The following is a 24,496-nucleotide window of genomic DNA, read 5'->3' on the forward strand; positions in this document are numbered from 1 at the left end:
TTATTATTATAATATGGAAATTATTGCGGCACAAAATGTTGAGGTTCATTTAGTACAACCCAAATTGAGAATATGTAAATCTGATTATAATTTTTAAACAAAACATTACACATTTTATGATATATTTATGATTTATAAATGTATTAAAAATTAAAAATTTTTACAACACCATATATCCAATAATGAGCCTCAAGCAGACTGCTGTTGCTATGGTAACTCCCTCTGGTGAATAAAATATCTGTTTGCGAGTATCTTTTTTTTATTCGCGAAATGGTAAGATTAATACTTTAAATTAATACTTAAATTCAGCAAGAATGTATTACATTGATCAAAAGACAGTAAAAGACATTTATAATACTCCTAAAGAACCTTTCATTCATCAGGGAATCCTCAAAAATGTTTGTTTGTGTGTGTGTGTGTGTGTGTGTGTATATATATATATATATATATATATATATATATATATATATATATATATATATATATATATATATATACTATAACTATCATGGTTAACCTCAAAAATATATTAAGCAGGGCTACTGTTTTCAGCATAATAATAATATTTTTTATTTTTTTAGAGCACCAAATCAGCATATCAGAATGATTTCTGAAGAGTGGAATAATGGCTGCTTAAAATTCAGCTTTTCCACCACAGGAATAAATTACATTTTAAAATGTACTAAAATAGAAATATATACTAAAATAGAAAACAGTTCTTTTACATTGTAATATTATTTTACAGTATTACTGTTTTACTGTATTTTATATGAAATAAATGGCTGGTTTTATTACTGTAACTAGATTTATGTTTGATCACAGGTGTTTCTTAAAAGCGACCGTGTATCACGTATGGTCCAAAGCGGCGGTTGCTCAGCCAGTGACTCCCGCGAGGTCTTCAAGAAGCATATTGAGAAGCGTGTCCGCAGCCTGCCCGAGATCGATGGTTTGAGCAAGGAGACTGTCCTCAGCTCGTGGATGGCCAAGTTTGATACCATCTACAGGGGAGAGGAAGATCCACGCAAGCACCAGCAGCGCATGACAGCAAGTGCTGCCTCTGAGCTCATTCTCAGCAAGGACCAGCTGTATGAGATGTTCCAACAGATTCTTGGCATTAAGAAGTTCGAGCACCAGCTGCTGTATAACGCTTGTCAGGTAAGCAGGGGACATTTATGCAAGTCTGTTCAGTGTCAAGGAAGTGCACACTTGAATCTGCTACTGGATATGGAAAATATAGAGATATATGTAATTATGTAAGTCTGGGTTTGGCTCTGTAATCAGATTTTTGCCATGCTTTTCTTTTTTTGGTGAAGATGACTAAACCCAAAGCACTTTGCGAGAGTTGGCTTGAAAGAAAGAGTAATTATGTGTTATTTCAAATCGCTTGAAACTGGTCTAGAAAGCATCTGCAATAACCAGGAAAACACCTGTCAAGCTTCCTGCAGCAGATTGAGGAAAAGTGACAGTGCCTTTGCTGAGAGGGTGCGAATTCGTAAATCATCCTTCAGTTAGAAGATTTTTTTATTAGACCTGCTGCAGAAATATGCACTTTTCAAACACGAGTCAGACCCACTTTGACATGAAGAAGTCACTCTCAATCCACACAGTAGAAAAGGGGTGGGTGATATGACCGAAATCTTAGTCATTTTATATCACAATAGCGATAGATATCACAATATAGTTATTTATGCTTTAAATAAGGTTTTTATGATATCAACATTTTCGATACCATTGACATTTTATGGGCCCTATAATACACCTGGCGCAATGCGACGCAAGGCGCAGCGCAAGTGTGTTTGCTAGTTTGCTAGTTGCGTTCGCGTTTTCCCGTTCAGTGCCACGTCCTTAAATTAGTAATTGCATTTGCGCCAGTTAGTGCGCCCATGGGCGTGCTGGTCTAAAAAAGAGGTGTGTTCAGGTGCATTGCCGGCGCATTGCTATTTTAAGGAGCTGAAAATAGACTGCGCCATAGACCAACTCAAACCTGGTCTAAAGTCAATGCCGCAATATTTTTTTGTTAGAGCGCGTTGGTAGAAACTGCGCCTCTGGGCGCGTCCACAGTGCGCGTTGACTTTGCTTATTACACACAGGGATGCGCATCACACAAACATGCCAAATATTAAAAACAAAGGATTACAGTGTAAAAGAATATTATTGTGTAGGCTACATAAATATAAAAATGTAATGATGAATAGTCATTGCGTGTATTAGAATTAGGCTACCTATTTTCAATTCAGCCTATTACTACTTATAATGATGAACAAAATTGGCTAATTAATTGAACAATCGTGCCAATACACACACATATATATTAACTGACTTTAACTTCGCGCACGAGCAGATCGGTTTCTTCGCTTGAAAAGCGTTCAGCTTTTCCGCCAACAAATTCCGCCATGGCGCGAGCGCATCTCACTCTTAAAGGGAATGGGAGATGACACTCTGATTGGTTTATTGAACGTTATGCCCATTACTCATTAAGAGAATAGGGACAACCCATTTCAAAAATGCGCCCCGGCGCACGGACCGTTTTTCCGTCGTTAAAATAGCAAAAGTGGATTTGGACACGCCCTGAGTGCACCTGCGCCGTGCGCTTTACACTTTGCGTTTAGATCGTTAAAATAGGGCCCCAAAATTCTTGTCACCAATTTCAATATCACAAAAAAAAACGACTACTCTCAAGCTCCCTGAAGACAAGTGAACACTCAGTGATGAAATAAGAACAAAGAAACTAATTACAAGCAATAGGACAACTACAATAGAACAAAAATAAATACATAAATTGTATAAAGCAATCAAATGTTTAAAAAACACTGCACAGTCTCCACTGTGTAAATTGAATATACATTTATTCTTATTAAAGTTACAAAAGTGATTCTGTCAAGAGCAGTGTTAGATTTTCCCTCTTTTGTCGTTTGATTAACATTAATGATACCGACGACAGCAGGTATATTAGGTTGCTGTCACTTTAAGACCAAATGCACAGATCCACGTGTCTGCTACACATGCATTTCTTTCTCAACAGTTTACATTCACTGAAGACATAAATGACTGTTTACGAGGATACTTGCGAAGATGGACATTTTGATACATAAGTATGTATTTAACCATTCAAGCCTGATTAGGCAGCAAAAAGAACTCCGTTCAGTACTCACACGCTCATGTGCGCGCATCTCTCAGACAGTGATCAGAAACCTCTCTCAGACAGCGTGTGCATATAATAAGTTATCTTTCATTGCTTAGGCAGTTGTGGCCTAATGGTTAGGTTTCAGGTTTGATTCTCAGTTTCGGCAGGAAATGACTTAGGTGCCCTTGAGCACCCCAATTGCTCCTCAGGTGCCACAGCAAAATGGCTGCCCACTGCTCCAGGTGTGTGGCACTACTCTTAATGTGTGTGCACAAACTTGGATGGGTTAAATGCAGAGGACAAATTCACTGTCAGAAAATAAGATACTGTGCTTGTCAGTGGGGCAGTACCCTAAGGTAGGGGTAAGTAAGGTACATCTTTGTACCTTACTTACCCCTAAATGGTCCATATTAGTACCTTAAAGGTACATAGTAGTACTTTAAAAGTGCATATTTGTACCTTTTTACCTTTGTACCTTAGGGTACTGCCCCAGTGTCAAGCACAGTACGGGTTACCACGGGTTACGGCCTTCACATGTCACTTTCACTTTATGTGCCATTTTAAACTGCAGTGCTGTGAACGTGACCACAATAGAGACGAAAGTCCAAAATCTCAAAAATGTTGCCAAATTTCTTGTGATTAATCGTGTCTACCAGTATATCGCCCACTCCTACAGTGGATCTACAGAATGATGTCAGATTTATTCTAGACTCTGTGCATGGGTATTTCCTGTTCGATTTCAGGTAAATTAAATGATTGGAAACAAGTAATGTGCAAGGTTTGTAGAAAAGATATTTACGATGACAATAGCAAAGATAGTGAATCATTGACTCTGCTTCAGGCAACAAGACATTGTGTAGAATGAATGAAGAGAATAGTGGAGCACAGTAGTGGCTGTAGATGGAAGAAGGGAAATTGGTGGGTTTCAGAATAATAGAATAGACAGAAAGACAGAAACAAACAGGGGAAAGCAGAAGAGTGTTCAACTGTCATTTTTAGAGAGTATATCATAAGCTCTGTTCCAAAACCTAATGAATTGCTATGAAGGCTGTATTTTAAAAAAGGTATGGAACAAAATTAGTAAAATAATCCAAAATGCAAGGAAAGGTGAGAATTCTTGTGTCCATTGTCAGACTGTAAAGAACAATACTTGAATATTATATCGCCCACCCCTACAGTAGCTGTCAGATTCATCCCAGATTCTATGCATCACCATTTCCTGTTCGACTTCAGGTAAATGAAACAATTGCAAACCAGTAATGTGCGAGGTTTGTGGAAAAGCTATTTACGATGACAATAGCATAGATAGTGAATCATTGACTCTGCTTCAGGCAACAAGAAATGGTGTAGAATGAATGAAGAGAATAGTGAAGCACAGTAGTGGCTGTAGATGGAAGAAGGGAAATGAGTGGGTTTCAGAACAATAGAATAGACAGAAAGAGAAAAATAAATAAAGGAAAGCAGAGGAGTGTTCAACTGTCACATTTCTAGAGGGTATATCAGAAGCTCTGTTCCGTCAAGTCACCTTTATTTATAGCGCTTTATATCAGTTTGTTTTAAAGCGGCTTTATGGTAATAACAGGAAAATGATTCAATGATGCAAAACAGAGTTCATTTCGGCTATACAGCAGCTCTAAAAGAAAATAGTGTCATTGTTCAGCTGAAGTCAGTTCAGTGATGATTCAGTTCCATTGTAAAGATCATCAATTATTAAATTAGTTCATTTCATCTATAGAGCAGATGAATTGCCTATGAAGGCAGTATTTTAAGACTATTCCAAAATGTATACAACCAAATTAGTAAAATAATTTATCCAAAATTCCAGGAAAGGTGAGAATTCTTCTGTCTATTATAAATTAAAAAAAGAATGGGAAACACCTCCAAATAGAATTTCATAAAGGTTTCTGCAGATTTTGGGCAAATGTGGGATTTGTGACCAGTGGGAAAACAAAAGCTCTGGAGGAGGTGTCAATGTAGGAGTCTGCTATTCATCATCATTCCGCTGTCTGCGTTCACACTGGAGCCAAGTGAGCCGATTTGAGCGTGTGCCATTTTGATTATCTTTCTATTAGCCTCATGAATCCTGCTTACTGTGTGCGGATGGTAATATCCAAGTAACCGTAGCAACGGCGGACACGCCGACCGGGTCTTACCTCAAACCAAACCCAACGAAACCACAGTCCTGTGGTTACAAACGCTGGCATATTTGTCTTTCTTTAGCTTCGCTTCTCTGTCTTTGTCACTGCTAGTATTTGCAGGATGCTTACATTTTTTTTTTTTTTTTCACAGCAGGTCGTTATTTCTTCCAAGCCCCTTCCTGCTTTTTAAATTAAATCTTGTTGATAGGCAGAGTCTGTGTTAAACAGATGTGTGTCAACTCTGTGTGCATGTGTCTATGTGTTTAAACAGCATTCAGTATCAGTACATTGGCTGTCTCCTGGGTAGTAGGAGTTTAATCCAATCTATCAGCTATTTCCTGAGGGCATTTCAAGATACCGGCTGTGGATGGCAAGTGACTGACAGGCAATTAAAATCGATAGAAAACACTGGAACACAGATCCTATTAAAACAATCAAGAACCTATTAATTTTGGGCCCTTAACTTACTCTATTGCCTCTATTGCAACTCTTGTGCAACTGTTGCATAGGTGGTCAGTTACAGTATACATAATTTTTAGGGGTGTTTAAAATGTTAATTTATAATCAATTCTAAAAAATAAATCATATTTCATTTACAATTTTAAATTTAATTAAAATAATGTTGTGCCGATAGCCTAGTGATTAGCGCGGCAGCATATGGTGCAAAAATAAAATGAAATTTAAATTTATTGAAATTTGAAATGTAATGACTTTGGCCATTGTCTTGCTGTTTTTTCAGCATCTTGCCTCCAAGAGCTGTGTCTTAAAGGGATAGTTCACCTCAAGTTGTTCCAAACCTGTATGAATTTCTTTCTTCTGCTGAACACACAAGAAGATATTTTGAAGAATATGGTTGGGGGGGGGGGGGGTAGTACTAGGGAAGTCAATGGGGTCCATCAACTGTTTAGTTTCCAACATTCTTCAAAATATCTTATTTTGTATTCAGCAGAAGAAAGAAATTCATACAGGGTGAGTAAAACGATGACAAATTTTTATTTATTTATTTATTTTGCGTTTAGTAAACAGAATTTATCTTTAACTGTGTATATAGAGATTTACAGTGGAAATAAACCAAATATCTTCCCTTATTTTTCTGACGATGAAGCATACTGCCATATAAACATTTCATGTAATCGCCTAAATTGGATGTAGCTAATGTTAATGAAAACTGCAAGCTTTATTTCGTAGTATTTGTATTCAGTGGAGCACATCACAAAAGTGTATACTGAATGAATGTCAGTGTAAAAAGAAATGACAAGTCTGACCCAATGCTTGTATTTTTCAAGATTGGGTGATTTCAAGAATGGGCGAACAAAACTCCATTATAGCCACTCTGGATACTATCTGAATTAATACAGGTGCTGGTCATATAATTAGAATATCGTGAAAAAGTTCATTTTTTTATTGTAAATTATTTTATAAAAATGAAACGTTCATATATTCTAGATTCCCTACATGTAAAGTAAAACATTTCAAAAGTTTTTTTTTTTTTTTTTAATTTTGATGATTAGAGCATATAGCTCATGAAAGTCCAAAATCCAGTATCTCAAAATATTAGAATATTTCCTAAGATCAATCAAAAAATGGATTTTCAAAACAGAAAAGTTCAAGTTCTTTAAAGTATGTTCATTTGTATGCTCAATACTTGGTCGGCAGCACATATTACAGCAAATGACTTGCTCCTAGCACAAATTACAGCATCAGTGAAGTGTGGCATGGAAGTGATCAGCCTGTGGCACTGCTGAGGCACTATTGAGCCTTCAGATCATCTGTATATTGTTGGATCGACTGTTTCTCATCTTTCTCTTGAAAATATCCCTTAGATTCAGGGGTCAGGCATGTTGGCTGGCCAATAAAACACAGTAATATCATGGTCAGCAAACCACTTGGAAGTGGTTTTTGCACTGTGGGCAGGTGCTAAAGTCCTGCTGGAAAAGGAAATCAGCATCTCCATAAAGCTTGTCAGCAGATGGAAGCATAAAGTGCTCCAAAATCTCCTGGAATGATGGCTGCATTGACTTTGCACTTGATAAAACACAATGGACCAACACCAGCAGATGTCACGGCCCCCCAAATCATTACTAACTTCAGAAACTTCCCACTAGACTTCAAGCAGCTTGGATTCTGTGCCTCTCCAGTCTTCCTTCAGACTCTAGTACCATGATTTCAACATGAAATGCAAAATTTACTTTTATCTGAAAAGAGGACTTTCGACCACTGTTCACTTGCCCAGTTCTTTTTCTCCTTAGCCCAGGTAAGATGCTTCTGACGTTGTTTCTGTTTCAGAAGTGGCTTGGTAGTCCTTTTCCTGAAGATGTCTGAGTGTGGTGACTCTTGATGCGCTGATTCTGGCTTCATTTGACTCATTGTGAAGCTCTCCCAAGTGTCTGAATCGGCTTTACTTGACAGTATTCTCAATCCCTGTTGCTTGTGCACCTTTGCCTACCCAATTTCTTCCTTCCAGTCAACTTTGCATTTAATATGCTTTGATACATCACTCTGTAAACAGCCACCACATTCAGTAATGACCATCTGTAACTTACTCTCTTTGTGGAGGGTGTCAATGATTGTCTCCTGGACCATTGCCAAGTCAGCAGTCTTCCCCATTAGTGTGGTTTCAAAGAACAAGAAGATACCCGGAATTTATACTGTAGGGATAGTCATTTAATGAAACTCAAATGTAAATATTCTAATATTTTGAGATACTGGATTTTGGACTTTCATTAGCTGTACACTCTAATCAACAAATAAAAAAAATAAATAAATAAAAACTTTTGAAATGTTTTACTTTACATGTAGGGAATCTAGTATAAATGAAAGTTTCATTTTTTAAAATAATATACAATAAAAACAATGCATTTTTCACGATATTCTAATTATATGACCAGCACCTGTATACTTTAAGCAAAATTGAAGAAAAAACTGGCGTGAAGTCATTTCAAACAAAATCAGGCCTAAACGAACTTCGTTTGGAGTTTGTTTCGGGAGTTCTTGCTTGCAACTTGCCAAAGAGAAATTTAAAAAGTTTGCTCTGACTGGTAAGCACCTTCTGTCATGTCCCCGGACTGATCTGTCCAATTTTCCCTGTCTCTTTCCTGTTTTTGTTTGTTTGGAGCACATGGGTTCAGCTTGACAGTTCACCATGTGCTTCGCTGTCGTTGTGCTGTCTTGATCCCGCCTCCTTGATATTTCATTCTTTACCTTGTTATTGTTTCACTCCCTTCACCTGTCAATTAAATCATTGCTCCCATATTTAGTCCCTTCTCGTGTGCTGTCTTGTGCCAGACCATAGTTTGTGCTCCAGGCAAGCAGTTATCCAGCCTCATCTTGTCTCATGTTTTGCTGTGTTGTGTTGGATTCTTTGCCAGTTTTGTTTTCATCTTTTAGTTTTTGTTTTCTTTACTACCATCCACCTTCTTTGATGTGGAAATCTTCTCCAGTTCATTTCTACTGTTTAATACTGTGATACTGCTTGCTTTAAAGCAATATATAAACATGTCTTGACTGGAATGCAGAATTGAAAAGCTCGTACAAACATATATACATCTTAACTGCAGTTTTCTCACTGCTGTCAGGCTACATACACAATGTAAAGTTTCAAGAGTGAAAACTGCATTTAAATTTGGGAGTGAGTCCCCTAAATTATTGTTCCATGTGCGTACATGACTCTCCCAAAACTGCGATGATTGACACCTTGGTAACAGGGGTGGCGTTTACGTATGGCAGAGTATGGCAGTTGCCATAACCTGGCATTTAGACAAAACAGGGCAAATAAACAGCTCATGATGCTGCTGGTTAGTTCTGTTGCTTGAGTTGGCTTTTGGCAGAAATTACAGCTTTGAAAAACAGCCTAACAGTGTAGGCTTAGGGTTGTTTCAGAATTTGCATTGATTTTGTATTGTTGTTAAGTCTGTGCATGTCCTGGACTCCGTCCATTCTTTTATCAGTGTTGACATGTCCACTTATTATTAGCATTATTGGGATTGTTGTTTAAACTTTCAGCAGTATTGAAATGTTTGCTAGCAGTATATCGCTGAAAAGGTATTTCTAAAAGGTATTAACTTCTTCTTTTTTTTTACCCCTAAGCAACCTTTTTACTGTAGTTAAAGGCATTTGCAGAAAACAAGGTTTGTGTGTGTCTGACAGTTCAGAAAGCTGTAAAGGGGACCTATTATGCCCCTTTTGCAAGATGTAATATACGTCTCAGGTGTCCCCAGAATGTGTCTATGAAGTTTCAACTCAAAATACCCCACAGATCATTTATTATAGCTTGTCAAACTTGCTCCTATTTGGGTGTGAGCAAAAACACGCCGTTTTTGTGTGTGTCCCTTTAAATGCAAATGAGCTGCTGCTCCTGGCCCCCTTTCCAGAAGAGGGCGGAGCTTTAACAGCTTGGGCTTCGGTTGTTCAACAGCAAAGCTGGAGATTCTCACGCAGAAAAATATTCGATTGTCAGTAGCGGTGTTCAGTCTAACATTGTTTAAATTGGAGTTGGACACTGACCTGAGGCTCAGGAAGAAGTTACAAATTTTATAATGCAACTGGATGTTTCTGAATGGTATATGAATAAATTTATGCAGTTGTTAAGTTGATTCATCTCATCTATTAGCATGTACTGTCATGTTAACATGTTTGTGAAGCAGCCCGGTGTAAAATAATTTAAGACCTTACTGACTTTCTTCGGCACATTTCCTTCATAAATAAAATTCAACCACAGTGTCCTCAGTGGCTCAGATGCAGAGAGTCTATGGAGACTCTTCTTCGTTGGTACATCCAATAACAGAACATTTGTAATGTTTTTTTTTTGGTGCAGACATTGTATATCTCCAGCTGCTACAGCTAGTGAACAGAAATGGCAGACTGCTGCGGCTCATTCAGGGCGGTATTTATCCTTATAGGGCAGATCATCTACAGTTATGGGCGGGGCTTCCCCCTACTCTTACGTAAGCACAACACAGAAGGGACCTTCTTCAACTCCATGTCAGTCATGGTCATGCTACGCTGATGTCACACTGTTTACTCATTCTCGTCATAATTGCAATGGTTCATATTAACAAATGCATTTTACCCTGCAATGATGGCTATAGATGGAACAAATTGGATTTCAGCCATTTAGTGAGGATATGTGTCTTGGTGTGGGCGTCTTGATGTAGGAAGCATTACTGTGTTGAATGAGATTTGTCTTCCTGGCCCCGTCTTTGGTTAATGAAAGCCCAATCTGATATAATTGGCATGAATAGCAAATACAACAGAAGCAGCAAGGTGACTTGACCAGGATGTACTCTCTTTGGTTGATTGCTGTTGAGTTGAGTGAATATAAACTAGAGACAAATCAGCGGTGGTTCTACACAGGCACCCATGCACTTTAACAAATGGCATCCCTACTTGAATGCATTCATGACAGAGACACACAACACATAACCAAAAGTCAACACAGAAATGGCTAAACAACTACAAAGGCTTTTCAAAGGCTTTTCTTTAGACAGTGCTTAAATGAGCAGACGTTGGTAGGCTGGTGCCGCAAGGACAGCTGTTTGCCACTCATTTACTCTCATCAAACCTCATTGTGCTATCTGTATTCTCTGAAATGCAGATAACACAATGAGCTTTGAAAGCTCTGAAAATAAATACCATGCACGCGTTTGCATTTTGCTTTGCCAAATCCCTTTGCGCCCATGATGTGTGTGTTTGATGTCTGCAGTTTGGCTATGCATTTCTGAGATTCTGTGTGTAAAGCTGCTTGTTGTTTGACAGAAACCACCTCAGCACCCTTTGTGTGACCCGGGGCAGTTGTCATGGAGACCGTAAACACACAGGGCTTTTAAACACTCACTTTCCCATCAGCTGTTCTTCCCATGAATACATTACAGTTTGTAACCTTATAATTACCTCTTTCTCTGTCTCTACCCCACCCTCTCTTTTTCTTTGTGTCAATCACCTGAGCTGTCACTATGTAAAATACATACTAAGGATTGATTGAGTGAGCATGCAATCTTCTCAAAATAGAAAGTGACTGTAAGAAAATAGTTATAGTATTGAAAAATTCTCATTTCCAACATCAGGGAAATGATTAAAAAGGTCCTATCAACTGGAGAGGTTGTTTGGGAGAGATTCAAGAAAAAAGAAATCCTCTGCTTTCATCCAAAGCGTATTCTTGGCCATACACTACTAGATCTTCTAACAGGACCGGGTCAGATTATGGTCAGATTAAACTAAAAAGAGCATTTTGGCAGCAAACCCACAAGATGGATTTGGTGCAAACATGGGTAAAAGAGTACCCCATGGCCACGGTTAAATACTGCTAAGTCTTTAACCCTCTGTATCTAAAACTGTTGTAGTTTTAGATACATGGCATCACGGATTCTATTAAATACAAACAAATAAAAAATCATAACCTGACTGCCTCTTCTAGAAATTTTATAATTGGCCATGGTTGGATCTTCTATCAGGACAGTGATCCCAAACAAACAACAAAATCAACAAAATCAGGCATTATAGCAGAAGATTCAGAGCTATTATCTTGGCAAAAGGAGATTGCAAAAAGTATTTAAAGACCCCCTGTGGTAAAAATCTAGTTGTTAATATGCTTTAAGACCATTTAAAACCATGTGTAAATTCATATATCAACACCATTGCTGAATATTTTCTCCTTAAAACTGCAGTGAAAAAAAGACAATCTCAAACCCTCGTTTGACTCTGACATTGTGAATGGGAGCATGGTTTGTGTAACTAGCAACACATTATTAGCGGTTTGATAACATATTCAAGCAAAAGGCTAATCGTATTAATTATTGTTATGTGTCTGATGTTGTAATAGTAGAGCGATACCGTTGTAAGCGTTTACCTCAGTAAATTGACCGAGTGGATCTCTGAGCTGGCATGAGCGAGTGGAGGCGGGGCTAGTTTGCATATTCATAGATTCACGTATAATAAATGAAGCAAGGGTGTAGAGTTACATTCAAGCTATTTTAAGGCATTTTTTTCACAGGATTTTTTTTTTTTTTAAATATGTCATTTTGGTGATCAAAGATGAATTGTAAGGGATGAAATTATTGACTATTGGTCAATAATTGTGGTCACTGTGTGTTGGAGAAAAAACGTTTATTTCATAATGAGATTTTCACACATTTTCAGTTGTCTTACTTCACAACCTTCTTTGCTCAAATTTACCAATGGTGCAATGACCCTGACTGGTGAATGTGATTTCACCAAGTAGAACATGTTCCTGGATCAACATTCTTATTGATCCTGGAACAACATTCCAAACAACCAATCAGATTTAAGGGATAGGTTTACAGTTAATGTCAAGTTTAGGCTTGACACAAGGGTTAGGATCTTCTGCATCAGTGATATTTATCCATCATTTCCCTCTGATTTTAGGGATAAGTTATGGGTAGGATTAGGGTTAGGGGTAAGGATAGGGATAGGACTATGTTTTTGAACAAGAATGTTGTTCCTAGAGGTCACTGTGATTTTGCCAAGTAAGACATGTTCCTGGATCAATATATTTTGTTGATCCTGGAACAACATTCCTGTCTGAAAATTTAGTTTTAACCCTATTCCTACCCCTAAACCTAATCCTACCCATAACTTATCCCTAAAATCAAAGGGGAAAGATAGGTGAATAACTTTGATGTAGAAGCACCTAACCCTGGTTGTAAACCTAAACTTGACATAAACTTGTCCCTTTGTCACGGAATGCACAGAGACAAGAAGTTAAGATCCAAATGCAGCTTTAATGGGGTAATCCAAAGACGTAATCCAGACAGGCAAGGGTCAAACTCCACAGAACAGTCCATACAAAAACAAGAAAAACACAAACAGAAGCCGGTGACCGTAAATGAAACCACAATAACAAAAGCAGAAACAAACCAAGTATAAACAGACAGACACTAATGATCAAACACAAAATAGCTGAGTGCAATGACGGGATAATGAGTCCGGGAAGTGAGTTCTGGGAAATGAAGTCCAAGTGTAGTGAGAAATAGTCCATGTTGGAGTGCCCGCTAATGGCTAACCAGGGCACTCCAACTGGTGATCATGACACCCTTAAATCTGATTGGTTGTTTGGAATGTTGTTCCAGGATCAACAAAGATGTTGATCCAGAAACAGGTTGTACTTGGTGAACTCACATTCACCGTAGAAGATGTTGATCCAGGAACATGTCTTACTTGGCAAAATCATGGCAACCTTTATACTGTTTAAGCAAAAAAATGTATCAGTGACCTCTTGATAAACACATTTATATTTGGTAGCTGTAGTATAAATGCAGTATATCACTCTGAACTGTTGTATTATTGAAACGTCAATGCCCACCCAAGATTTAAAATCCTCTCAGAAACTTGCAGTGATACTGAGAGGAACCATTAAATGGTTAGAAACACATTTTGCAAAAAGCCCTTGTTGACCATGGAAGTCATTTGCTGTAGCTACAGGAAGACCAGTCACCAGGTTCTATTACGTGAAATGTACAGTAATCACATAATAGAGCTGACATGAAAGCAGCACAGCCTTTGCTTTCTTGCACTCTGACACATTTGGTCGTCTATCACGACCTGCAAGTACATATGAGCTCCAGGCTGGATTATGGGATCATGTCAGAGTATAATGATTTTATTAATTGAACCAGGAACCCTTGTGGCTCCCAGAGTTCATAAAAATAAATCATTTACAGATCTAGTAAATTAGTTGTCTTGATTATGGAGATGGACATGTTCAGTAAGTGTGTCCGTGTTTCTTTCACCCATGTCTCTTCATGTCTCATTCCTGCTCATCTGCATAAAGATGGGTCTGTCTGCACTCTGTCTCTCTTTCTGTATTTTAACAAGCTGCCACTCCTGTGCTGATTGCAGTGGTAAAGAGTAATTAACTGAGGAGATAGAGAGAGATTGTTCAAAGAGTGTTATCTGCTTTCTCGCCAGCTGAAATCTGTGGCTAGAGTAATGGGATTGAGTTGGCTAGTCACCATGGCAGAACTACGGTAAATACTTAGAATATTAAAAAGTGGCAGGTAAGCTGCATAGCAGACAGGGATTACATGCAGATTTGTAGTGCCAAAGCCTCCATCAGGGGTTGTGCCATGAGTGACAAGCTTTCAACCACCATGCAAAACTTTGAAAAGGATGAATATATTTTCAGCATCACCATTATGACATGAAACAAGGCTGAAACACAAATGTGCACTTATACAGTTAATGTTTTGGCATTTATTGTTTTTAATAATAAACATTATTACTGCCACCTACTGGCTTCTTGCGAACTTGAGCTGTTTATTCATTTTATTAATTTGACTATTAATGCCAGAATAAATTATTAGTTATATATTAATAATAAAAAAAGTTAAATTACACTTGTTCAAAAGTTTTTTTTAAAGATTTTTTTTATTACTTTTATTCAGCAAGGATGCATTAAATTCATCAAAAGTAACAATAAGACATTTATAATGTTACAAAACTTTCTAGTCCAAATAAATTTGAAATTCTCACAGTATCACAGTATCCCAAAAAGTATCACAGTTTCCACAAAAATATTAACCAGCACAGCTGTTTTCAACATTGATAATAAGAAATGTTTCTTAAGCAGAAAATCAGGCTGCAAATTAGAATGATGAATATGAATAACGGTACCAGTGCTGATACTGGGAGATTATCGCACGGCTCTCAGCCAATGAGATTCGAGAATCAGAAAGAACTGTTGTATAAATTAAAATAGACAACAAACATTTTAAATTGTAATATTTCACAATATACATTTTTGATCAAATAAATGCAGCCTTGCTGAGCATAAAGAGAGTTCTTTCAAAAACATTAAGAAATGTTACCTAACCCAAACATTGAGGATTACTGCCATATCATAATACAAAGCTACCTACAAGTAGGTAAGTATATATTGAATTATATATGCTTCCCCCAGGATTTGTAACCGAATCCCTCATTAGTGCAGTGATATTATTTTCATAAAGTAGTGACAGATTTCTTGAGGTTTATATTGGGAAGTAATGCTTTTTATAATACGTAATATTTATCCTTTCGCTGTCAAGGTATATATATATATCCCAGTTGGTTTTTATGTGCTAGACACAATTATTTTGTAGTTTTGCTTCTGGGATGTGGCCTTTCATTACAGACTCTAAAATATATTGCTATCTTATATTTTCAAAATAAGCTCATAGTGGGTTCAAATAAAACAAACCCTGTCCCATGTATATATGATATATGTCCCATGTATATAGGCTTATTTGATATTTTCATATCAAATATATGAAACCTGCGTGTATGTGTGTGTGTTTCTACACACACACACACACACACACACACACACATACACATGCAGAATAGATCATACACTAAATAAAGACATGGATTTAAAGGGAACCGTAGAGTGCTTTTAAAAATCAATTAGATTAGATTTATTACAAGAGACTGTGTGCACCTGTGTGTATAATGTGCTTTTTTGCCCATAGTCGTGTTCCTCTTGCACTAACCCATGCTTCTATAATTGTCTTCATGCACTGATTCATCACATGCATTTTTGATATGAGGATGGCAGCCATTTTCCTCTCTTTCATCATCATAGAACAAGGCTCGCCAAAATCCACTTTCCCCTCACCTGTGCTCAGTACCAGCATAGATTACTTCTTATTAACCATCTCCTCACTATTGACCAGGAGCAGCGCCCTGGGCAATCAGACCAGGGTTTTTCCTATAGCTAGAATAATTTGCTCTGTCGTTAGAGATCTTGATATTGTTCTGTTCTCTGCTTTTCTTCCTCTAATGGTTTTTCTCTGTCTGTAATGTTGATTAACCCTGTGACCCTGTCTTAGACTATCGTCCTGCCCTCAAAAGCAGGCTGAAACTGAAATATTGATTCAATTCAATTTTTTATTGATTTGACTTTTTTCTTATAGCTTTTCTGTCCATTTTCTTTATGTGAAACAGGTAAAGACTAACCAAATTTTTGCTGCCTAGTGGTTGGAGAAGCAGAGAGCTTTAAAGATTTTCCTCTGGTTTAAGAGATGTTTACAATAAAACGATGTATGCCTTTACTTTAATTTTACAGTTTTTGTTGTGGGTGTAACACTCTGCTTTGAAATCAGAAAAAAAAACAAAAAAACATGAAATCAGATGTCTAGCAGTAAAGTTCACCCCCTGCTAGTTTTGTACGCCTCCATCATGCAGTGTTGGATGCTAACCACCGTTACACCTACGCTAATCAGCTCTACACTGAGTTGCCTCCATCCCAGAAGAACTAACTTCACCAAACAGACTAAATATTTAACTAACACAGTTTAAGAAGCACTCTTGAACATTCTGAATGCACATCAGGTCATTTTAGGTTTATCCATGGAGAGAGGGACTGTGTTGTTAGTGTGCTCTGCTGTTAGTGAAGCAAATGCTACAAAACACTATGCCAGTATGGTAAACTGAAGAAAATGATAGCTTGACACTTGTAACTATTAAACATTTTTTAAATTGTATGTTGGATCTTATTATAACCAAAGACAGAAGCTATAATTAGTCATTGTAGTCTTTCAGGTACCTCACAAGTTAACCATTTAGCCATTGCTGCATGCTGTTAGCTGATTAGCCTGCTATTGCAGCATACTTCTAGCTGCGTAACACTTTCAGTCATAAGTCACTTATAAATTATTAGTTAATGAAACATGACTATACATTCATAAATGATTAATAAGTTATATGTTAACATTTTATGAATGTTTTATTAATTCAGTTATAAGTCATTTATAAGTTATTAGTGATGAACAAATAATTTCCGAAACATGACAATACGGTCATAAATGATTAATAAGTGGTATGGGCTCACAATTTACAAATGTGTTGTAAGTTATCTTAAAAAATGTTTAAATCATGAAATAAATCAAATAGATCAGTAGTAGATGGTAATCATGAACAAATGATGAACAAACCAAGTTATCAGTTATTTAAATGTGTTGTAAGCTGGTCTGTGTTCAAAAGCACAAACAAATCATGAATTTATTTGTTTGAAGTGAATCGTTTATAAAAATCAGAGATCAGTGGGTTATGTTAAATCCTTTCACTCAACAGTACAGACTTGTGTTCTGTGTGGGATCTAGTGATAAAGTCAACCTCTGAACCGGTTTTATCATGCTCACAACAAATGACTCCATGTGTGTGAACAGCTGTCTAACCAAAGCACTTACACTGCAGTACACACTACAAAGTGTTCAACACCTGTTATAGATGATGTGTAAACACATGGATAAATCATTTACAAAGCTTTCTGCATCCCCTATTCTAAAGTGTAAAATATTCATCACTTGTAAATGTTACATATCATTTGTAGACCTTTCTTACCTGTTACAAATCATTTGTATATGTATACAAGTCATTTATAACGCTTTCTGCTTCCCCTTTTCTAAAGTGTAAACTATTCATCACTTGTAAATGTGTTACACATCATTTGCAGATCTTCGCAAATCAGCCAATAAGGAGTGAGGTTTGACGTCACTGCCGCAAACCTGTCGTATTGTTTGAAGCGCTAATTTTGAAAGTTTTAATGGATGAGACGGCAGATATGTACAATTATTAATGCTTAATGATTATATTACGGAATTAGAATCTTTTCCACACACGGTGGTTTCATATGACTTCTGAAGACTTGGAAAAAAATGCATGAAATAATGAACTACGTTTACGATCAGTTTATGGTGCATTTTCATGTTATGGTGAGGAGCTGTCCCATGAAAAACAAAATAAAAATTAAATGATTAAGTGCTGATTAAATGGTGGCAGATTGTTAATTTATTTATTAAAAAATAATGTAAAGTTTAGGCTTGGGTAAAGTGATGGAATGAGATGGATCATGTAACAGGAAGATCTACAAATGATGTGTAACACATTTACAAGTGATGAATAGTTTACACATTAGAAAGTATTATAAATGACTTTTATACATATACAAATGATTTGTAACAGGTAAGAAAGGTCTACAAATGATATGTAACATTTACAAGTGATGAATAGTCTACACTTTAGAATAGGGGATGCAGAAAGCTTTGTAAATGATTTATCCATGCGTTTACACATCATCTATAACAGGTGTTGAACACTTTGTAGTGTGTACTGCAGTGTAAGTGCTGACTGGTGAGGGTATAGACAGCTGTCTTCTCTGACACACATGGAGTCTTTAACTGCTGTGCACCTGATGTGAGCTTCAGTGGAAGGTAAAACCGGTTCAGAGGTTAACTTTATCACTAGATCCCACACAATCCACACAGAACACAAGTCTGTACTGATGAGTGAAAGAATTTAACATAAACCATCTGACTGTAAAGCATTTATAAATGTTTATCCACTTCAAAACAAATAAATTACTCTTGTTAAAAATAGTACTGTAGCATGCCTGCATGTTTGTGCTTTTGAACACAGACCAGCTTACAGCTTCATCAATAAATCATATACTGATCATTTACTAATGGTTTGTTCATCATTTGTCCATGATTCCCTACATTCCTGCTCTCAATTTGTTGTCATGGTTACTATTTATGTTGCACACCTGGTTCTGGTTAAGTTTGTCATTTCATTCCTGTGATTCCTGTTGGATTATCTTCTTTTGTTTCATTTATTAATAAAGTTTAACGGCTGATATTAAGATCCACCTCTCCCTGCTCTTCCATCATCTTCATCTGCCTGGCCCAACTTTACAATTAATTACTGTAGTTTAAGTTCTCTTGGAAATTTAATTATAGTCACTTTTGATCCTATGTATAAAGCAATTCTATATAAAACAGTTGTGGATTTAACATCAAAATTTAATTAGATGTTAAATTTTGATGTTAAATGTTAAAATGTATGTTAAATACTTGTGTTAAATACTTTGGTCAGTTCAAGAATAATTCATGTAATTTTATATTATTTATTTTAAAAAATTAAAAGGCCAGTCTCATGTCTATCCTTGTATTGTTTAACTGGCCGAAGTTGATATGGGATTTAGAAAGTAATTAGTAATAACTAATGCATTACTTTTTAGAGGGAGTATTACAGTAATCTAATTACACTGTTGAAGATGTAATCAGTAGCTAGTAATTAATTACTTTTTAGAGTAACTTACCCAACATTGATGGCAAGAGCTGCAAATGATTCTCTTCATGGACAAAAATGATCTAGTTTGGAACAACATGAGAGTGTCTAAATAATGACAGGATTTCAATTTTGGGGTATATTATTATTATTATTAATTTTTGAGAAACTGTTGATACTCATGACACTGTCTGGCTCTCAGTTTTGTTGGTCTCACCTTCCACTCACATAACCCACACACAGGCCAGACTCAAGGCTCTGCCTTGGCTGGCTTAGATTAGCCACATTAATTTAATTACATATGTCTTGTTTACACCAAATCTGATTATCATCAGGCAATGACATCATGGATTGCTCCCTTACTAGTGCATGAAAATCTCAACAAAGTTATCATGTGTCATGGCACTTCTGGTTATTTGTTTATTTTCATCTGAAGGCCTTGTTTGGCAGAACAGATCTTTTACATTTTATCAAGCTTCACTGACTTTATAATAACCTCTCTAAATCTGGTTCCAAGGGTATCAAAGGTGTCACGATTGCTTAAAACAATGCCATATATCTGGTTTACATTAGTTTTCACTTTTAAGATCGGCCTGGCTCAAAGCCAGAGCAGATAATTAAATTTAAACCTAATCAAAAGCCTCACAGAGAAGTTAAATGGCCGTGGTGGCAGTTTCTTTCTTGTTAGCTGGTTTGTCATTGTAGTGTCAACACAAAGAGAGGCAGCAGAGAAGTGAGGCATGTGTGAGAAAGACTGAACGCTGATTCATCTTTAGCATTGACTGGCTCAGTCTACCAGAGCAGCAGGAGGAGAACCATGCTGTGCTCAGCTTGAAAAGCTAATATCACTGTTAGCATGTTTGTGACCGGACTCAAAAATGCCATTTAGGGGAAACAGTATCATTCCTATCTTAGCCGTCAGAGCAGTTCTGTTTAAGGCTTAGCCTAGATGGTAATGGAATATTTTCCAACAAATATATTTTATAATAAATGTTGCAATGTTACCAGGTGTAATTTTTCTGAATAAATTTCTAAATATTTTGGAGCTAAAAAGTTTCCACTAATGTTCTCAAAGATTAGAAGTTTTAATTTCAAAATGCAGTACTTGACAACACAAAAACTTTGTTTCTTTTGAGTTTACATAGTCTAATGCACATTTTATACAGGTGACAGATATATCATTGACTCACTAAGTGTTTTTAAGTTCAATTAAGTGTTATCAGGCTGTTAAAATAAGGGCTTCTTATTTTGTCCGGTTGACAAAGGTGTCACAATAGAATGGTTGATTGCCATGAGAGTCGTTGGTTGTTATTTATGAGAGTTATTTCTCTTCTGAAATGAGCTTTGTCGCAGAATAAACTACAGTACAGGTATGTGCCAGATTTTCTGTCAATGATCTAAAGTTCAAAGTTTATACAGTAGATTTATGGAGCAGACTACAGCCCTCCATGATTTTATTAGTCATTATTAGACATGAAATAAGAAAGGAAAAAAAAAAAAAAACTGTTCAATGTTTAAGTACTTTTCTCTTGGAAATTTAATTACAATCACTTCTGATAAAATTTAACTAAATCCTGTGTATAAAGCAATTCTATATAAAACAGTAGTGGATTTAACATAAAAATTTAATTAGATGTTAAATTTTGATGTTAAATGTATGTTAAATACTTGTGTTAAATACTTCGGTCAGTTCAAGAATAATTTATGTATTTTTTTTAGAGTAACCCAACACTGATGGCAAGAGCTGCAAATGAAATAAGAAGAAGAAGAAGAAGAAGAAGAAGAAAAAAAAAACTGTTCAATGTTGTTTGGACCCCATTGACTTTCATAATATCTTTTGTGAAGAAATAGAAGCTAGTCATTCAAACAGATTTGGAACAACATGACTGAAATTGCTAATCTATTCATCATAGCACAGGTGTATTCTCTGTGGAAAATATTTCTTGGATCTTGGATGAGGTTTAATCTGTGTCTTGCACACTCGTCATGTTATTCTCGATATCATTAAGCATTTAATTATGAAAACACCCACACATGGGCATCATGCGAGTGTGTGTACTGACAGAATGTGTACATGAATTCATGCGTGTATGATGTGAGCATGTGTTTGAATTGTGTATTCCTGCACAATTATATGCACTCATTATTCTGTATTCCGTATGAGTGCTTTGGCATGTGTACACTCACTTGTGTGTAGGAATCCTCGTGGAAGGGTGTAGGTGTTTGTAGCTTTTTGAGTACTGAATTTAGCCCAGCTGGAGACAGGAAGGGGGACACCATGGCCACAGCCTGTCCAGATGGCCCTCCACCCAACAACGCAACTGACTGGCCAATTCCTCCTTCGTAAGGCTCTGAACTCACCATTAGTTCAGAACCTTTTAGAATGGAACATGCAAGGTATTTAAAGACATGTCCTTTGGTCTTGAATCACAAACCGATAAGTTTGTTGGATGAAAAGTGACTTTCTGTTTGATTTTTTCAACAGGAATTTTAAACATCCAGGCCACCATCTAATGGTTTCAGTTTTTAGCTGGGCCTTGAATAATGGAAATACAAAATTAGCTAATTAAAAAAAAAATACTTAGCTCAATCCTATTCTTAGCGAGTATGAATCTTCTGGCTTGGAGAGCTTAGTGTTAGCTTAAAGGGATAGTTCATCCAAAAGTGAAAATTCTGTCATCATTTACTCACCCTCAAGTTGTTCCAAACCTGTATGAATTTCTCTCTTCTGCTGAACACAAAAGAAGATATTTTGAAGAATGTGTGTAACCAAACAGTTGATGGGACCCCATTGCCTTCCATAGTATTTTTATTCCATACCATAGCTAAGCACTGCTAGCTTTATGTATATGTATGTATGTATATGTTCATAAATTTGTGCAGATATCTGTGTATAAATTTATAAGCATGCATATTTTGTAATTATTACAAATAATTTGTGATGTGATCGTACATTAATCTCGTTTTATATTAGTGTCAGGATCAGTAGTTCATGCTTCCATTTTTAACAGAGATTCGGAAGTCCCCTTCTCTTAGTGACATGATGACAAATGGCTGATGGATTTTGGCCTCTAATCTAATAACAGTCCTGCTAGAAAAGACTAATTAAGGTTTTCAAATGGAGAGAGCTGTGCGTGTATGGGATGGAGGCTTGCAGAAAGCCACATTCAGGCATTAAATATTGAATACAGCTTGCTTGAGGTTTATTTGGTATGGTACATCTAACATAATGGGCCCTGTTTTAATGATCTAAGCACATGATCTGAGGGCCCTATCATACACCTGGCGCAATGCGCAAGTGTTTTTTTTTGTTGTTGTTGCCAGTTTTAGCCCGATGCAATTATCATTTTCACGTCCTGTGCCACATTGTTTGAACAGCAAATGCATTTGCACCCATTTGTGCATCCATGGGCGTGCTGGTCTGAAAACGAGGTGTGTTCAGGCACATTGTTGGCGTGTTACTATTTTGAGGTAACTGAAATAGACTGCGCCATTGACCAAGTAAAACCTGGTCTGAAGTCAATGGCACAATATTTGTTTTGTTATTTAAAGAGCGTTAGTAGTATGCACATATATGCGGGTGCACAACGTGCATACACTCTGCTTATTACACACACACAGGGACGCGCAGTAGCACACAATTTTCAATGCCAAATATTAAAAATAAAAGGATTACAGTGTAAAAGATTATTATTGTGTGCATAAAGATAAAAATGCTTTCCAGCTTATCCAGTAAATGGTCTTCTTGATGGTATCCGTTTTGTTTCTGAGAAGGGTTCAGTTTTTCCGCTTGCAAATTCCGCCATGTAAATAGCAAGCGCAACTGGCTTTTAAAGGGAATGGGAGATGAATAGGGACAACACTTTTAGGCATATTACTAATGCGCTCTTTAAATAACAAAACAAATATTGCACCATTAGACTTTAGACCAGGTTTCAGTTGGTCAATGGCGCAGTCTTTTCAGTTGCCTCAAAATAGTAAAGCGCTAACAATGCGCCTGAACACACCTCGTTTTCAGACCAGCACGCCCATGGGCACAAATGCATTTGCTATTTAAACAATGTGGCGCAGGACGTGAAAATGATACAGTGGTGGTCAGAATTATTGGCACCCTTGGTAAATATGACTAAAGATGACTGTAAAAATAAATCTGCATTGTTTATCCTTTTGATTCTTAATTCATAAAATTAGCAAAAGTCTAACCTTTCACTGAAGAAAAAGAATTGAAAGTGGGGGGAAAGTCACATTATGAAATAAATGTTTATCTGCAAAACACGTTGGCCACAATTATTGGCACCCTTTTATCCAATAATTTTTGCAAACCTGAGTTTGGAGAACACCTGACAAGAGATCAGAGACCATTCCTTCATACAGAATCTCTCCAGATCCTTCAGATTCCCAGCTCAATGTTAGTGCTTCTTCTCTTCAGTTCACTCCACTCATTTTCTTTACGGTTCAGGTCGGGGGACTGGGATGGCCATGGCAGAAGCTTCATTTTGGGCTCAGTGACACATTTTTGTGTTGGTTTTGATGTTTGTTTTGGATCATTGTCCTAATGGAAGATCCAACCATGGCCCATTGTTGGATTTCTAGCAGAAGCGGTCAGGTTTTGAATTTTGCACCATGCATTACTACGATTTAGACACACGTCCTCTTCCAGGCAGATTTGTAACATCTTTAGTTAATTAGAACTTCTCAATTATTGCCCTGGTAGTGGAAATGGGGATTTTCAATGCTTTAGCTATTTTCTTACAGCCACTTTCTATTTTGTGAAGCTCAACAATCTTTTGCTGCACATCAGAACTATATTGTTTGGTTTTACTCATTGTGATGAATGTTTAAGGGAATTTGGCCTTTGTGTTTCCTCATGTTTATACTCCTGTGGAACAGGAAGTCTCGGCTGGACAATTTCATGTTCATGATCACCCTGGTGTGCTAAAAAAATGTAAATATGAATGGGAATATACTTCAGAGATATTTTACTCATAAAATATTCTAGGGGTGCCAATAATTGTGGCCAAAGTGTTTTGGAGAAAAACATTTATTTCATAATCTGATTTTCCCCCCACTTTCAATTCTTTTCCTTCAATGAAATGTTAGATTTTTGCTAATTTTATGAATTAAAGATCAAAAGGATAAACAATTCAGATTTATTTTTACAGTCATTTTTGAT

At 36.7% G+C, this 24,496-nt stretch overlaps 1 protein-coding gene across 31 annotated transcripts in view; it reads left to right on the plus strand.

The window, feature by feature from the left end:
• Nucleotides 1-24,496, plus strand: part of cadpsa (Ca2+-dependent activator protein for secretion a) — a 155,217-nt gene that overhangs the window by 28,838 nt on the left and 101,883 nt on the right. For all 31 annotated transcript variants that reach the window (XM_048171780.1, XM_048171763.1, XM_048171782.1 and 28 more), the window contains one exon: nt 823-1,155. In XM_048171780.1, coding sequence (XP_048027737.1) covers nt 823-1,155 — 333 coding nt within the window. The remainder of the gene's footprint in view (nt 1-822; nt 1,156-24,496) is intronic.

This window comes from Megalobrama amblycephala, linkage group LG21 (assembly GCF_018812025.1).
Source record: "Megalobrama amblycephala isolate DHTTF-2021 linkage group LG21, ASM1881202v1, whole genome shotgun sequence".
In the NCBI taxonomy this organism is placed as follows: Eukaryota; Metazoa; Chordata; class Actinopteri; order Cypriniformes; family Xenocyprididae; genus Megalobrama; species Megalobrama amblycephala.